Source organism: Vicugna pacos, chromosome 3 (genome assembly GCF_048564905.1).
Source record: "Vicugna pacos chromosome 3, VicPac4, whole genome shotgun sequence".
Lineage (NCBI taxonomy): Eukaryota > Metazoa > Chordata > Mammalia > Artiodactyla > Camelidae > Vicugna > Vicugna pacos.
Genome location: NC_132989.1, coordinates 120,291,162 through 120,307,407, shown reverse-complemented (window position 1 = coordinate 120,307,407; position 16,246 = coordinate 120,291,162). Strand labels below are relative to the sequence as shown.

The following is a 16,246-nucleotide window of genomic DNA, read 5'->3' as shown; positions in this document are numbered from 1 at the left end:
CCTCTTGCCCGGCCCTCTCGCTGGGAGGTGGGGCTGGCTCCCGGCTCGCGCCCCAGGAGAGCACCTGGGGTCCCACATGGAGCCCACTCGCAGCTGGGGCTTGGAGCACCCTCCTCCCCAGCCCGGCTCCCCCCGCCCAACCCTAGTCACAGCAGCCGAGGGTCCCCACGACCCTCATTGCGAAGTATAAAAACTTTCACCACATCAGAGAAAAATGAAGGAGTGACAGCCCAGGTTAGGAGCCCCGGGTGGGGACCCTGTGCATCCTCTCTGGTCACGTCCCCTCCCACCTCCGTGGCCAACAGGTGAGCACGCGGGCAGCCTTCCCTCCGCTGTCACACACATCCAGTGCGCCTCGCACACGCAGCCAGCCTCTCTTAACAGCTTTGCTGTTTTCCGCCCGTTTTTCACCATCACAGATGAAACCACAGCCCCCTCCCGTTTCCTCCTCCCCAGGACATGGAGGCCGCATCCGCCCGTCCGGTAGGCCTGGGTCTGCGACGCCGCCTGCTCTCGGTGAGCGCGACACGGCCCCTCTGGAAAGCACCCTTGAGCTTTGTAACTTCTCCACGGGTCCTGTGCGTCTTCTGTCAGAGTTACTCCCAGTGACTCGTTTTCTAGGCGTGCTGTTGTCCATTTCCCCTAACACTCGTGACTCACGTGTGGAAACGTCCGTGTGACCCTCACTCCGACCAGGCTCGGTGGTGGGGTGTTGCTGCCGAGGCCCCCCCAGCACGCTGCTCAAGGTGCGGCTCAGCCTTGCTCTGGCCTCCATTAGGATGAGCGAGGTCAGTTCGTGAATGACTCCTTGGAAGATAATCTGTCACTAGATATTTTAAAGTTTCTTTCCTTTTGCCAGTTTGCTCATGGTACGTCTAGAATTTTATTTACTTTAATTTGTAGCCGACGACGGTGTTGGCAAACTCTCAGCCATCGTCTCTTTAAAGATTGCCCCTCCCCAGCCTTCCCTCTCCTCTCTCTGGGGCTTGGCTGGCGGGAAGCACAGCCTTCGCCCTCGGCCGGCCCTCCTCCTCCTGTTCGGCGCGTCTTGGTCCCGGCGCACCGACTCCGGCAGGGTCCTCGGCGGCCGTTCTCACCGGGTCTGTTTCCAGCCATGGCTGCTGCGCTGTCGAGTCCATCAGTCAATTTGTACATTTCAGGGATATTCTTTGCATTTCTGTGTGTTTTACTCAGTCCTTTTTCAAAAGTGGTAATTTAAAACGTTCTCCTGTTCTCTCCAGATATTCTAAACTTTGCCTTTCATTTCTCTAAAGAAAATCGTCATAGTCACGTTGCGCTTCCATCTGCGGCCTCCGGCCTGAAGTCACTGTGTGTCTGTTTCTGCTGTGTTTCTGTTGGCCTCACTCAAGGGCTTTGTTTCCATGTGTGGTCAGTCACTTTTTATTGAAGCTGCTCATTCTCGTGTAATTCTGTTTGTGATTCTTGGTGGTTCCTCGGACAGGCTCGGCCTGGCTCCCAGGGGGCTGGGCCTGGCTCCCTCTGTGTCAGGTCTCAGCTGGGAGGTCTGTGGGACCACCCGCATGCCGCAGAGCCGGGGACAGCCTGGAGTTCCCTGCAGTCAGCAGTGAGTGTTCTCTTTTCCGCTCACCTCCAAGGTTTGAGACGGCCGGTTATTGCTGTGTCCTTTGTGGGTACAGAACTGGGTCCCTCTGGTTCACCTCCACAGTGGGATACAGTCATTTGGGGGTCCCAGTTTTATAGGACAACATACCCCATCTTTGGCTCTGAACTGGCCTCCTGTGCATCTGTGAAAACCGAGGGCAGCAGGCTGGCAGGTGCCCTGGGGTTCTCTCTGGGCTTCCTCTTTGCCGCCGTCCCCGGCCTGAGAATCCCTCACTGCCTGGCAGTTCACCATCGCCTCCCTCCCACACCCCGGCGCTTTGTCCAGAGCGTGAACGTCCCAGTAATCAATTTGCAGACTCCATTGTTCCATCTCTGCTCCTCTCCCTCTCGTTTAAGCCGTCCGCACCTCGTGGCCCTTGTAGTCCACCTTACATGGACTTACGTCAGAGTCAAGCCGAGACTCCGTCTCCTTCCCAGCAGTCGGAGTCTTCGAGTCCCACATCGCAGGTGTGCTGAGAAGACGTCCGCCCTCCAGAAGCGCCTTGTGTGCCCTGAAGGAACGTCATCGTCCCGGACGTCCGTTGTTTAAAAGCTGAGTGACACCATCTCAAAAGCAGTCTGGCAGGATGAAGACGTGCCAGCGACGAACAGTCTGCCTGAGACTACTCGAAGCTCTGGCAGGTGGGCCACGGCGGCACCGACTCTGAGCACGCATGCTGCACGCTGGGCCCCTTGTCTCAGCTGAAGGTCAGGCTCCCTTGCTCTGCGTGGTCCCCGTCCCTCATCGGGATCCAGAGCCCGGACTGGTGGCCGCGCGGGAGGACGCCCAGAGCAGCCCTCGGTGAGGTGCAGACGCCTGCAGGCGGGTGCTTCAGTGGGCGTCCAGCTCCACCTCCTGGGCCCAGCTTCCTGGCACTGGGTGGGGGGGGCAGGGCAAACACGCAGGGCGTCGGGGAGCTGGCTGCTGACCATCCGGTGAGCTCGAGTGTGTCCTGCACATCACGGAGACAAGCCTCCAGCCCTGACTTTCCACGGTGATTTCTCTCTCTCCTCCTATTTCTTTAGCAAACATCTAACTCTCTAGAGAATCAAACTTGAGCAGCTCTCAAATGACCCAGACTATAGAATGTCTTACCTGAAGCGAACACTTCATTTTCAGCAGCATCTCCGGCTGCCGTCTGCCCTGTTTCCTGTTGTTGATCCCTTGCAACCTACAGAAAGAGGAATAATTGGGAAGATGCAATGCGGTTTTCGTCATACGGCCAGAGGGGACGACGTGGCGGCAAGAAGGCGTCGTGGAGAAAGACAGACCTGCCTCTCCCTGACGGGACGCGGGCAGCACCGCACCTCTCAGAACGCCCGTCTCTGTGTGCTGCACTGGGGGAAGGGTGCCGGCTTTCTGTCTGCGTGTGCGTCAGGACAGACACCAGCGCTTCGCCTGGCGTGTAGGTGGGGCACCAAAACGGAGGGAAGTGAGGGTACCTTCTCCACACAGCCGCTTGACGGTGCTGAGTTCTGGCTACCAGGAAGCCCCAGTGTTTCTCACCCACATCTGAACGCGAGCATTCTGCTCCTTGCCCTGTGCTGCCCTGACCCAGCGGACTGGCGCCCGCTCGCAGACAGGAGAGGTGACCAGAGTTCTTGCCAGACTCGCTGAAGGGCCAGGGACGGTACTTCTACTCTCAGTGTTGCGTGTGGCATGAACCAGCGGCTGGGACTAGGCAAGGTTTTTCTTTGGAAGTTTTGCAAGATCTAGAGGGAAAAACGTCACTAGGAGACGTCGTTACCAAAACAGCACATTTGCAATATGGTGTGACTCCCTTCCTTGATCCAACACCTAAGATTTATAGTTGAGAGGTAAACAGATACATAAATGAGTAAAAATATAACTTCACGGGGAAAGTAGAAGGGAAACCCTTGCTGGGCCAGAAATGACAACTCCCCGAAGAGGAGAAAGAAACGGGCCCAGAGAGACGTGGTCGGAGGCAGGTGCTGTGGAGGCACGAGAGGCCCTCACGGAGCCCCGGGGCTGGGCGCGGCTCCCGTGGCCAGCGCGCCGGGTCACCCGCGGGCTGAGCAGCGGGGCGCTGGGCGCTGCGACAGGCTTTCTGGATCTGCAGGAGCCACAGAGCGTCTGCCCCCAGAGGAAAGCGGCGGGAGCGGTAACCTCGGGGCGGACGTGGGAGGGAAACACACGCAGGAACGGGGGGCTCCAGAAGGAAAGGGGGGCCGAGGCCCCGCCACAGCAGCCTGAAGGGTTCTGCCGGTGAGGGGAGCGAAGCAGGTGACGAGCCTGGCAGGCGCAGCAGGGAGGACGGGCAGAAGACGGCGTGCTGAGGGGGTGTGCTCCACGTGCGCCACGATGCAGCGCCATTTTACCTTAGGACAGGGGTGCGGCGGGCGGCTTCAGAGGCCGGCCCTCCACTGAGCGACCGTGCTGCCTAAAGGAGCAACGACCACTGTGTCTCGCTTGGGAGCCCGATCGGTCCTGGAGCATCTGGGGGGACGGAGACCCCGCCCCGGCCCTCGAGCCCTGCTGCGGCTGCGCGGGGAGCGGCTGGCTGAGGCGACCACTGGGGACTCTGCACTGTGGGGGTTTGAGGCCAGCTTTGGCTGGCCCGGCCTTGCCCCAACGGTGGGCACAGGCGCCTGCCTAGGTTTTGGCCTCCTTGGTGGCAGCAGCTTCCCTCCGTGCCATCTACTGGAATGTGTAAAGAGACAGAATCTTTCCCCCTTTGTTTGCAGCCAAACATTTAAGGAAATCTTTGTCAGGTCACTGGCTGACCACAGGGATAATGGAAGAGAAATTTCAGTGACACAAAATACGCATTTTGCCAAAGCAGTTTGGAAAAGTCACAAACACACAGTTCCAGCCCTCAACAGGCAACAACCTGTAACACTTGAGGAGTGAGAGGGTCCGTTACCAGAGCCACCACATTGCCAGACTCAGGATGTCCAGTTACCAACAAAAAGCCATAAAACATACAAAGAGACAGGAAGCCTAGACTCCCAAATTAACAAAGACATTAAATCAGCTTTAGAGTCTTAAACACGCTCTGGAAGCCGGGGGGCATCACGGATACAGGGCTAAAGGAAACAAGGAGACCGGAGCACGGACAGAGGAGGGGAGCAGCAAAGAGGCGGGCAGCGTGCAAAGAAGCCAAACCAACCCTGGAGCTGAGAAGCACAAACACTGAAACAAAAAGTTCACTACAGAAGCACAACAGACATGAGCGGGCAGAAAAGAGGGTCAGAAACCGGATGACAACGGAAGTCACCCATTCCGTTCTGACCACACAGAGGAAGAATGGAGGCAGGTGCGCGGAGCCTGGCAGACCCACGGCCTCCACCCAGGGGTGCAGCACACGCATTGTGGGGGTCCCGGGACAGAGCAGAAGAATAGCTGAAGAAATAATGGCTGAAAACTTCCCAAATCCGATTTTTAAAAACCATGAATCTACAGATTCAAGAAGCTTAACAAACGCCAAGCAAGACAAACTCAGACAATCCACACAGATTCGCAACAGCCGTATTCTTACCCTAAAGAGGGGATTCTGAAAGCAGCAAGAGAAGCAGCTAACTCAGGCAGGAGACCTCCAGCATGACCAACAGCCGACTGCTGGGCAGCTTCCACGGAGGCCGGCAGGCAGGGCGTGCCACCACGGAAGTCCTGGAGGAAAAACGCCCGCCAACCAAGATTCCAGCACCCCAGACAACGATCTTTTAAGAATGATGGAGAAACTCAGACAGTCTCCAGTACACAAAAGCTGAGGGGGCTGACCATCAGCAGACCCGCCCTACAGAGACGCTGAAGGGGCTTGCGCGGCTCACACGGCCCTCCAGAGTCTTCAGGCTGAAATGCAGACACTGGGCGGCAACTCAGAGCCACAGAAGCGGTGGCGAGCCCGGCAAGGTGCCTGCACAGGTCAATGCCTAAGCCGGTGGCAGTGTGCTTTTCTCTGGTGACACCCCCTCCATGTGACTTACATGCATGGCGCAACTACACGTCTCTGTTCATGGTGCACGGTGTGGCGCTCTCCACGGCAGGAGGGCCGGGTTGTTGGGGACAGTGTCTGTGCTGTTGAAACTAAGCCGCTGCTGTTGAGAGCGGCTGCTGTAAATTTAAGATGTTACTTATATGCCTCAAAGCAACCGCTGAGAATGCACAAAAATGCACAGAAAGGGAAAGGAGAAGGGACTCAAAATGGCACAAAACAAAGTTCAGCTAAATACAGAGAGCCAGCAACGCAGGGGCTGAGGAACAGAGAACACACAGAAAACCTGCAGAATACAGACAGCTGTTGGCAGAAGTAAGTCCTTGCTGGTAATTACTTGAAACATAAATGAAGCTGGGCTCACACAGGCCCCCTCATCTGCGCAGCCCTCTGTGGTCTGTGGCGGTGTAAACAAGACAAAAACGAAAAACTCCCCAAAACATAAATGAAGCTGGAAAGGGCAGAAATCCTGCAGGAAGAGGTGAACCTGGACCCCTGCCTCGTTTCATACAAACAAACAGCAGAATAAGGACTCTGGTCTCAAAATCAAAAATTTAACACTTTTGGCACAAAGTACAGAAGACTCTCTGGTAGATCTTCAGGTGTAAGAGTTCTTAACCAAGACCAAAAAGCACTATCTCCAAAATGTTTATAAATGTGTCTGTATCAAAGCTCACAGCTCAGGCTCATCAAAGGTCTTGTTCCGTTAAACAGCAAGTCGAGCACATGGCATCTCTGCCCGCAACTCACTCCCCTGACAGGGTGTTGGGAACCAGGCGCGCCCGCGTGCGCTCGCACACACACAACTTCCCGCACTCAGCTTCCGCCGTCTGAGCGTTGCCCCGCCCGCTCCGCCCCGCTGCGCTGTCACACAAGCCATCCAGCCCTGTCAGCCTCAGGCTTGGAGGGGCCTGACACGCCTCTGTGGGCCCCACCATGCCCAGTCTTACCTGCAGTGACATGGAGTCCTCCAGGCTGAGGCTGCCGACGGAGCTTGGGCACCTGGACGGCGACAGGAACTCCTTACGCTTCATTCTGCTGGGGTGGCAGGGGACAAGACCCACGTCAACAGGGAAGCCCCTCCTTGGAGGGGGGGCTCTCGCAGGGCTGCTGTGTCCTGCAGCGTTGCCGCCATGGTCTCCCGCTTGCCTGCACAGCCTCGGATGGGGTGGGGGGGCGCTCAGGGGCTCGGGGTTTGTGAGAAACAGGCCCAAGGCTCACATGGGAAGGACATCCATGCTGAGAGACCTTCCACCCGCTGGTAGAAAATTAAAGCAAACCGCCTGGTGGGTTCTAGCAGCTGAAGCCCCTTTACGCTTGGACAAGCAGCTCCCGTGTGCGGTGGGCCCTCCGCACTCCTCCGTGCCCCTCCACCGGGTCAGCTTCTGCCCCAGTCAGTGTGGCTGCCATGCAGACCGACAGCCCAGAAGCCCCACCCGTCCATCTGCAAGCCTTTGGGAGAGAGCCCGCCCTTCCACTCAGTGTCCCAGGCCCGCATCTTCACACACCAGGCACCACCTGAGGGGCTTCCTCGGGCCAGGTTGAGCCCCAGGCCCTGGTGTCCAGGGGCAGGGGCTCAACTGTGCGGTCGGTGTGGCTGGAGTGAGTCTGGCCGCGGCTGTCCAGATGCCAGTTTGTTCACCTGAGCAAATTGCCAGGTTTACCCTAGAAACACTTTGCAGCAAAAAGGGCCAGACTTGGTTGCGTATCCCGGCCGGGGGACTTGCAAACGTGCACCGTGTCAGTGTAACTACTTTTCACACAGGTAACCCTTCCCTGAAACAGGGTTAGCTCGTTTTCCAGGTGGAGACGTAAAGTCTGGACTGAAGACGACAGAACGCTCCAGCAGAGAGGGAGGGGTGCGTCTCAGAGCTGGAAGGGCCTCCACCCGCCAGCATCCCACCCTGCCCTCCTCCTGGCAGAAGGGTGTTCTCAGCACGGAGGCTTTCAAGGCCAGTCTCCCAAGTCTCGTCCAGGAAGCCTGCGCCTCTGGGCTGCAGGCTGGGGAGACAGGGACGCCCCCAGGGCCGAGGCCCAGGACGCTGGAGCTTCCAGACCAAGACTCAGGAAGGCGGTGGGACTTCCTCGTGGAGCTGGGCTGCTGGGGGCACGGCGCTGGTCCCCCCAGAACACGACCATTAATAAAACGGGGGAGGAGGACGGGTCCCCAGACCCCCGTGCCCGCCGGCCTAGCCTGTCGGTGTGAGTGGGTTTGTGAGCGTGCGGAGGGACGGAGCGGTGTTCACGCTCTGCGGGCGTCGCCCTCGAGGGGCTGTTTTATGTCGCACGCTGTTACCGCTGTGTTTCGATGCGTACGACGAACACCTAGTTGGGTACTAAAGACTCAGGCTCCCCTCATCCCAAAGTCGCCCCAACCCAGGGCTGCCGGCCGGGACGGCCGGAGCCAGCTGGCCCCCGACCCATCATGACGCAGACCTGGCCCCACGCACGTTCACAGGGAGAGGAATGCGGGAGCGCTACTCGTGTCTGCGTGTCAGCCCAGACGTCAGTGCAGGAAGACGCGGGGGAGGAAAGAGGGCCCTTCGAGCCGGGGAGGCGTGGGGGCACACGGAGGAGCCGGCGAGGCGGGGGCGGCCTCTAGCAGCTTCGTGTTCTGTCCATGCCCCGTGGCCTCTGCGGAGGAATTACTGTCCCGAGGAACCCGAGTTCAGATGGGCTTAGAGCTACTTCTCAGACTCACCTCGGTGCAGGTGAGCTCAGCTGGGCGGCCAGTTCCGGTCGGGGAGAGGGCGGGAACGGTCACCCCTGGGGTTAGGAAGGAGCCCTGCTGACCTGCGCTTGCCTCCCCCACGTTCAAGCCCAGTATCGGAGGATTCGGGTCACGCTACCTCGGGGGCTCCTGGGTCCGGGGAAGGGCCCCTGGTGGCGCGGCCCCTCCCCCCACCCCCGAGTTCCGGCCGGAACTGTGTCCCCTCCCATTTCACGCGCTGAAGTCCTGGCCCTGGAGACCTGGAACGTGACCGCATCTGGGGACGGGGCCTCTGCAGGGGCCGTGATGTTAAATGAGGCCACGGCGGGGGTGGTCCTGCCCTTGTGTCCTTGTGCCAAGAGGAGATCAGGGCCGAGCTGCCGGACAGCACGGAGGGCACAGCCAAGGATGGGGCCTCAGGGGACTCCAAACTCAGTGACGTCCTGATCTCGGAGCTTGGCCGCCAGAACCTGAGGACATAAACCCTGGGCTCTGGCCCTTTGTGACGGCGGCCCCATGTGCCCACCCTCCACTCTCTCGGTAAAGCCGGGCACGGGGTGGCTGGGCCACATGAAAGGACGAGTTTGACTCGAGGTGCCGACGGCCTGGCCTCCCCGTGTCTCAGCCCCACGGGGTGTTGGTGCCCGTTCCGGTTAGAGCCCCGCCGGCGGGGCGTGGCGGCTGTGACCGTGGCTTTAGTCCGTTCCCTCACCACCTGACGGTGTCGGCGTCTGTCCACGTGCTCACTCGCCACGGGTCCCGCTGGTGAAGTCGGTTCAGATCTAACCCCAACCCTAACTCAAAGTTTTGATGAAGCCCAATGTACCATTTTTTCCTTCTCTTTTCAGCTAAAACAATTTAAGTATTACTTCATACATTTTTACTCTAAAAATCATGCAAGCACACATGACACGTTAGCTAACAGTTACCGAGGTTCAGTCACCCTAGTGTGTTTCCGCGCATCTCCTGTCAGCCTTCTCTTTCCTGGTCACAGGTGTGGGGTTTGCGCACGTGGCCGCAGCTGTGCCGCACGTGTGATCTAGACCCTGCTTTCCCTGCTTACCAGGTCACAAGCATGCACGGTTTTATTGCCTTGTCTTCAAAGCCAGAATCCTCATCGTCTACCAGGACTGGGCATCCGGCCTGTTCGACGTGATCGTTCACCTAAATTTGGGTTGTTGGTGACTTCAGGCGTTCGTTATTGTAAACGTGTCACCGTGAGCACCTCCGCAGGGAAGCGCAGTCTGCGCTCGTGGCTGGGTCTTTGCTCGTAACAGACACTCGAGTGCTTCCTGCGTGCGGGGGGCTGTGCCAGGGCGTGAGTTATCTTGTCTAATCTCTACCAGAAAACCTGGAGGCAGATGACTTTGTCACCCTCGGCTCACAGAGGGGAAGACCTGCACAGGCTCCCCGCCCGGGGAGCCGGCAGCGCTGGGTTGGACCAGGAACCCTTAGGGTCTATTTTCTTCTCGGGTGGGCAGTTCCTGGGTCGCGGGTTTATTAACGGGTTTGCCCAAAGGAAGCCCTTTGTAAAAACAACCCTTACGTGCCAACGCACATCATGGTGGCGGCACTGGGCATCTAAGAGAGTGGACGGTGTGCATCCGCTGTGTGTCGGATGCTGGGGGTGCCAGCTGACCTGGCTGTGTGATCGTCTCACATGGTGATAGAGTCGTGCTTGTGGTGCCACATCAGGGAAGGCTGTGCCCAACACAGGAGCACACACGTTTTAGGGTGTGACTTCTCCCAGGAGCACAAAGTCGGGGGAAACACAGCGACAGTGCCGGCGCCCACGGAAGGGCTTCGGCCATTCAGACAGACCGTTACAACCAGGCGGGCCCGGTCCGCACGCCCACCTTTATCGTTTGCTTCTTGGAGGCTGAGCGTACTGTCTGGGCCCCTGTGCCGAGTGTGACATCCACCGCATGAGAGGGCAGGGCCAGGCTGGGGCGCCACCAGATGGTTGGTGCCTCTGCCACCGCTGTGCCGGGAGGGGTCGCGGGAAGTGGCTGGGGGGGAGGTCACGCCGTAACTGGCCATAGTTTAAGCTGTGACCTCGTCACACGGCGTTAAACCGAAGACCCTCAGACTCTACCCCTCTCTGGGCACGGAAGCTGCCTCTGGAGGTCATGCCAGCCCCACCGAGGACCAGCCCCAGTCTCTCCAACTGAACTCTGACCCCGGGCTCCGACGGCTCGGTGATGGATGCAGGGACCTTGTGCCCCTGCTGCCCAGAGACTCTCAGGGCAGCCCTTGTCTGGGGTGGTAAGTGGCCCGTGGAGACCACGGGGACAGAGTGCTTTCAGGGACACCGGCTGGTTTCCCTGCACCAGGCTTGAGCCACGCGCTTCCCTGCCTGTTCCTCTGTCTCACACATGGCCCCGCAGTTGAGAATGCTTTGTGTCACTCACTTGATTTTTCTGCTTTTCCTCACCTGGGCAGCCTCCTGGGGCCACCACAGATGCTCAGACAAGCCCATCAGACAAGCAAGCCCGGTGCTGGTGTCCTCACCCCGCTCTCGGGGGCGGGACCCCACCCGGCTCCCCCCAGGCCTGAGGCTCACCTGGCTCAGCGAGGAGCTCTCGCTGCAGCTGGTGGTGGTGGAGGGCTGGATGGAGAGTGCAGCGGACGACAGGAGCTCCAGGGACTTCAGGCTGGAGGGGGTGGGCGGGGGAAGGCACACGCATCAGCGAAGCCTGTCTGCGGCGGGGGAGGCTCCGGGGGGCCGCCGAAAGCTGCGGTACCACCCAGCGCTCAACACTGTGGCCCTGCTTCTCCTGCAGAACCCGGGAAGCCGGCAGTCCCTGGGAAGCTGCGTTTGTGTTCCGGTTCCAGGCCCCGGGGAGGGGTAGGGCAGCAGGGGGAGAAGCCTGGACAGCGGGAGGCTGGTCCGTGCGGAGCAGGGCCGGGCCCGGCCTGGGTTTGGTGGGGAGGAGTTTCGGGGTCTCTGAGAGGAGCGGTGGTGTGGCTCGGAGGTCGTGGGTCCCTCGGTGAACGTGGACGGGGTAAGTGAGCTGAATAGTGTCCTCCAGAAACTCGTGTCCCCCCACGACCTCCTTGTTTCAAACGTGATTAGGGCCCTCGAGGTGTTCTCATCCCGGGACGAGGGTGGGCCCTCGACCCCTGACTCACCGTGTCCTTCCAGGGAGAGGCTGGCCAGGGCTAGCGGGAGGTGCCCCAAGCCTGGGACACAGGGGCCCGGACAAGCAGCAGCAGGGTCCTCAGAGCTGCGGACAGCGCCCTGCTACCCCTGGGTTGGGCTTCTGGCCGCCAACCCGAAACAGAACAAATTTCTTTCGTGGTAACCCACGAGGCCGTGGGAGTTTGTGGTGTTAAACCTTAAACTATCACAAGAGGGCTGTGCTGAGTTATCCACGGAGGCCCAGGGTGGTCGGGGTCTGTCTCACCCGGGGGCACGGCTGACTAACCCACGCACCGGCACCATGTCCCTGGGCACGAGGAGTGGCACCTGTGTGGGGTGTCATAAAAGTTGCCCACGATATTCTGGGGGGGACGGATAAAGTAGGAGGCTGCAGGCTGGCGTGCGCAGCACCACCCGGGCTTCTCGTGGGGCCTGTGCGCGTGGCAGAAAGCGGCAGCTGCACAGAGCTTCCCCCTGAGCTGGCACTGGGGGCGTCGGGGGGGGTGTTTCACCCACTCCCCTGCCGTTGAAGTCACACCTGAGTGTATGCCACGGGTTTAATTTTTAAGATGCAGTTAGGTACTATTAGTATTAAAGACCGCCTCCTACCGTCTAAATGTGGCCCCCATGGCCCTCCCCGTCTCTGAGTGGTCCCATGTGGCCATCGGACCCTGTCAGCAGAGTTTGTAACCTCTGGGGGCCTGGGCCAGGGGAGCAGCAGCAGCGTCCAGAGTAGGGGTCAGGGCTGTGCCGTGCAGGGTGGGGGTGAGCACCCCGCGGGGACCCCGCATGGCCTCTCCCACACGGCTAGGCAGTCAGTGCCCCTGCAGCGCGATGGGAAGGCAGGGAGGGCCTGGAGGGTGTCATCTGAGGGCTGGAGAGGGGCGTTGTGCACACGGGACGGTGCAGGCAAGCAGCTCGTTCTTTTTATCTTTTTAAAAACCCATTAGCTAAACACTCGTGAAAAGCATTTGATAAAAGTAGCTTTGCCCCTGGTTTTACTGCGAAATACTTGGCACGTCGTGCAGGTTTAAGGCACACGACACGATTCGGTTTTGTATGTGCTGCGGAGCGATCAGCACAGCGAGCTAGCACTCCTCACCTCAGGTAGCTGCAGTTACTTCCCTTGGGGTGAGAACTTCAAGATCTACTCTCAGAGCCACTCTCCAGGCCGTGACCAGTACTGCTCACCTGAAGGTGCACATTCTCGTTGTGTCCCAGTCAGTCGTGTCTGACTTGGGGGAAGCTGTGATGGGGTGAGCTATTTTATGTGTTGGAAGAGGGCAAAGCAACATGGGTTTGAGCTGTGTGGGCCCACTTATGTGTGGTTTATTTTGGACCCTCCGTGTTCACAGGTTCCACATATGAGGACTCACCCAAGCCTGGCTTGAAATTCCCATCTGTGGTTGGTTGAGCCCTCAGATCCAGAACCGGCAGACATGGGGAACTGACTGTGCAACTTGGACATCTGTGGGTTTTGGTGAATGCAGGGGCTTCTGGCACAGACCCCGCAAGGGTACCATGGGACAACTGCATTGGAACCCGAGTTCCTAGGACCTCGGAACGTGACCTTAATTGGAGAGTGGTCTTTCAGAAGCCATGAACTTAAAATGAGGTCGTGAGGGTGGGTACTAATCCAATAGCAATGGCAGCCTTATAAAAAGGCTGAGTCTGTCTCCAGAGACAGACAGGCTTGGAGGGAGAACAACGTGGGGAGACACGGAGACCACCACCACTACAAGCCACGGACAGGGGCTCGGAGCGGGCCCCACATGATCAGGAGGACCCCCTCGCTGACACCTGGACTCCAGACTTCTGCCCTCCAGACAGCAGGAGAACCCGCTTCTGTTTTTAAACCGCCTGCCTGTGGTGCTTTGTCATGGCAGCCCTAGCGAATGGAAGCTCCTACCGTAGCACCGAGCATGTTCCCTGTTCTCCACATCCGACGAGGAGATGAGTGCACAGGCTCACTGCGGAGACAGTGTGCGCGTCCCCGCGATGCTGGCCTTCATAGCGGGCCACTCTCTGCTTTTGCGATTTTGAAGGTGGAAAGGCCGTGCGCACTGCGTGCGCGCGTGTGCAGTGTTCCGGGACAGAGAGGTCATTAACTTAGCGTTTGCTAATACGCAACACTGACACAAGGTGCGTAGGCCTGACCCTCAGAGCTTGGATGAGACCAGACGTCATCAAAGGTCATAGAAAGACATTCAGAGCCAGCGGGCCCTGCTCTCTGACTGGCAGAGGGCGACGGGCATGGCCTGACTTCCGGTCAGTTGTGTGGAGGGAGAGAGGCTCTGTCGTTTTGTAAGTGAGGTAAGTTGAGAACGAGCTACAGGAGCGCCTGTCAGTGTTAGTAATGGCAAGTGAGAGCTCTGTCTCCCGTTGCGCTCTCACGCCACCTAAAAGTGTTCCGTCACCTGAGCTGAGAGGAGAATGTGGCTGTTCCTCAGACAGAGCACCTGGAGGAAGCCCTGACTTACCCCTGCACCGACCAGCTCTTGCTGATGGCAGCTTCCTGTGAGGGGGAATGAAAATGAAGACATTGTAAGAGGAGAAACTGTTGCTATTTAGGGTATTTTTCAGAAAATTCAAACCTATTGTCATTTGATTTCAAGTCACGGCACCGCAGGGACTCCTGAGGTGGGGCAGTGCCTTTCCCCAGCCGTGTTCCGAGCTCGCGAGGACCCGGCAGTGGGACGGCGGGGCCGCGCGGAGGGAGCACCGGGGTGTTAGACCCCGCCCACCGCGGCTCGCTGTGCGGCGGGAGTCAGACTTCTGACTCACCAGCGCTCGGCACATGGGTCTGTTGCACTTCGGCCCCTCTAGTCCACTGGCAGTGGTGCCTTCCAGGGCTATAAACTGGCGCCCCCAACCCTGGCGATGCTGCCCACCTTGGCACGTGCTCATTTGCCCCCCAAACACCCGTTTGCTGCAGTTTGTTCAAGGCTCTTGCTCGTTAAAAAAAACGGGTCGTTGGGGTCTGAGAAGTCCTTATGTATTCTGGATACAAGTGCATATTCCAGTCTGTGACTTACGCTTTAATTTTTGTAATGGTGACTTTGAAAGAGCAAGTGTTTTTAAGTTTGATAATGCCCAATTTTTCATTTTTTTCTTTACTTGTACTCTTGGTATCATATTAAAGAAAACGTGGCCTAACTCGAGATCACAAAGATTCTCCTCTGTTCTCTTCCTAAAGCTTGTAGTTTAGCTCTTAAAGTTAGCTTCGCGAGTGAGTTTGAGCTATTTGTGTGGGTGCTGTGAAGCGGGGCATTACGTTCATTTTTTTTAATCTTGCATGCGGTTATCCAGTTATTCCAGCACTATTTACTGAAAATGTTCACATTTCTCCCCATTGAATTGCCTTGGCACCTTGGTTTAAAGTCCATTGGCCAGAAATGTGAAGGTTTTATTTCTGGAGTTTCCATTCTGTCCGTTGGTCTGTGTGTCTGTCCTTACGCTGGCGCCGTACCGTCTTGGCTACTATAGCTTCACAGTGAATTTTGAAGTCAGACTGCGTTAAGCCCTACAGTTTGGTTCTTTTTCCAAATTATTCCTGCTACTCCAAGTCCTCTGAATTCCTGTATACATTTTGAGATCAACTTGCTCTTTCCTTAAAGAGACAACCTTCCTGGGAATTCATGGTCAGCCTGTAGATCAGCCGGGGGAAGTTCTTCCCGTCATGACGATACTGGGTGCTCCAGTCCATGAACACGGTAAACCTTTCACCTGGAGGGTGTTTAACTTCTCCTGCAGTAGCTCCTGGATTTACACATACAGATCTGTACTTGTTTTTGTTATTTTATTATTTTTGATGCTACTGTGAATGAAACAATTTTCTTAATAGCATTTTCAGATTTTTTATTGCTAGTATACAGACGTATGACCGTTTTTAATATTGATTTTGTATCCCACCACCTGGCCAGGCAACCTGAATTCTACGAGCTCTTTTGCAGACTTGTTAGGGTCATGTAGTTAAGTGCAGTTTCACTTTCAAATCTATATGCCTTTAATTTAGAATTCTCTCTCTACTGCACCACCTGGAACTTTAGTAAAATGTCCAAGAGAAGTGTGGAATGGACATTCTTACCTTGGCCCCAGTCTCAAGGGGAAAGCGTTTGATGGGAGCGAATACGTGTTCACTGTCAGTGCCGTCAGTCTCTTGATCAGACTGAGGGTGTTTCTCCCTCTCAGCTGTGAAATTGTTTTTATCATGAATGTGTTATTAACAAATGCTCTTTCTGATTGACATGTCATGTGCTTATTGTACTTTATTTTCAGGTGTCAGGCCGACCCTGCATTCCTGGAGCAGACCTCTCCTAGTCGTGGTGTGCGACCCTGCATATATGGGACTCATTTGGTTCGCTAATGTGTTGTTAATGGTATTTGCCTCTATGTCCATGGGTGATACTGGCTTCTGCTAATCTGCTTTTGGTGACATTGTCCGGCCTTGGTATTATGTGCTGGCCTCACAGAATGCGTTGGGAAGTGTTTCTTCCTCCTCTATTTTCTGAGAGTTTGTGCATAATTTTTTTTTCTTAAAATATCGGGTAGAATTCACCAATAAAGTCATGAGGGTCTGGGATTTTCTTTGTGGGGAATTTAAAATCAGCAGTTCAGTATCTTTACCTGTTATATGTCCATTCAAGCTGCCCATTTCTTCTTCTCAGTCTGATCATTTGTGTCAATTAAGTAGACCAGTAAGTCCTTTTCTTAGGTGACAAAGTCTATTCCAACTCTTCCACAGAGAAAACAGAGTGGCCTGTGACCTTTAGAAATCAGCACAGACACAAACCCCACTTGAAAATGACCCTCAGA

The 16,246-nt window shown here is 56.9% G+C and overlaps 1 protein-coding gene across 5 annotated transcripts in view; it reads right to left on the bottom strand.

The window, feature by feature from the left end:
* Nucleotides 1–16,246, bottom strand: part of LOC116278624 (palmitoyltransferase ZDHHC11-like) — a 35,823-nt gene that overhangs the window by 1,047 nt on the left and 18,530 nt on the right. Inside the window, exons 11-15 of one of the 5 annotated variants that reach the window (XR_012071586.1) lie at nt 13,912–13,946; nt 10,853–10,943; nt 9,353–10,298; nt 6,530–6,617; nt 2,720–2,795 (exon numbers count right to left, since the gene is read on the bottom strand). Coding sequence is in view for 2 of the 5 variants with exons in the window: in XM_072958901.1 (XP_072815002.1) it covers nt 10,113–10,298; nt 10,853–10,943; nt 13,912–13,946 (312 nt within the window). In the remaining 3 variants the exon portion in view is untranslated. Of the gene's footprint in view, nt 1–2,719; nt 2,796–6,529; nt 6,618–6,968; nt 7,254–9,152; nt 10,299–10,852; nt 10,944–13,911; nt 13,947–16,246 lie in introns of those variants that run through there. The other 4 variants (XR_012071588.1, XR_012071587.1, XM_072958902.1 and 1 more) reach the window with 4 other exon arrangements.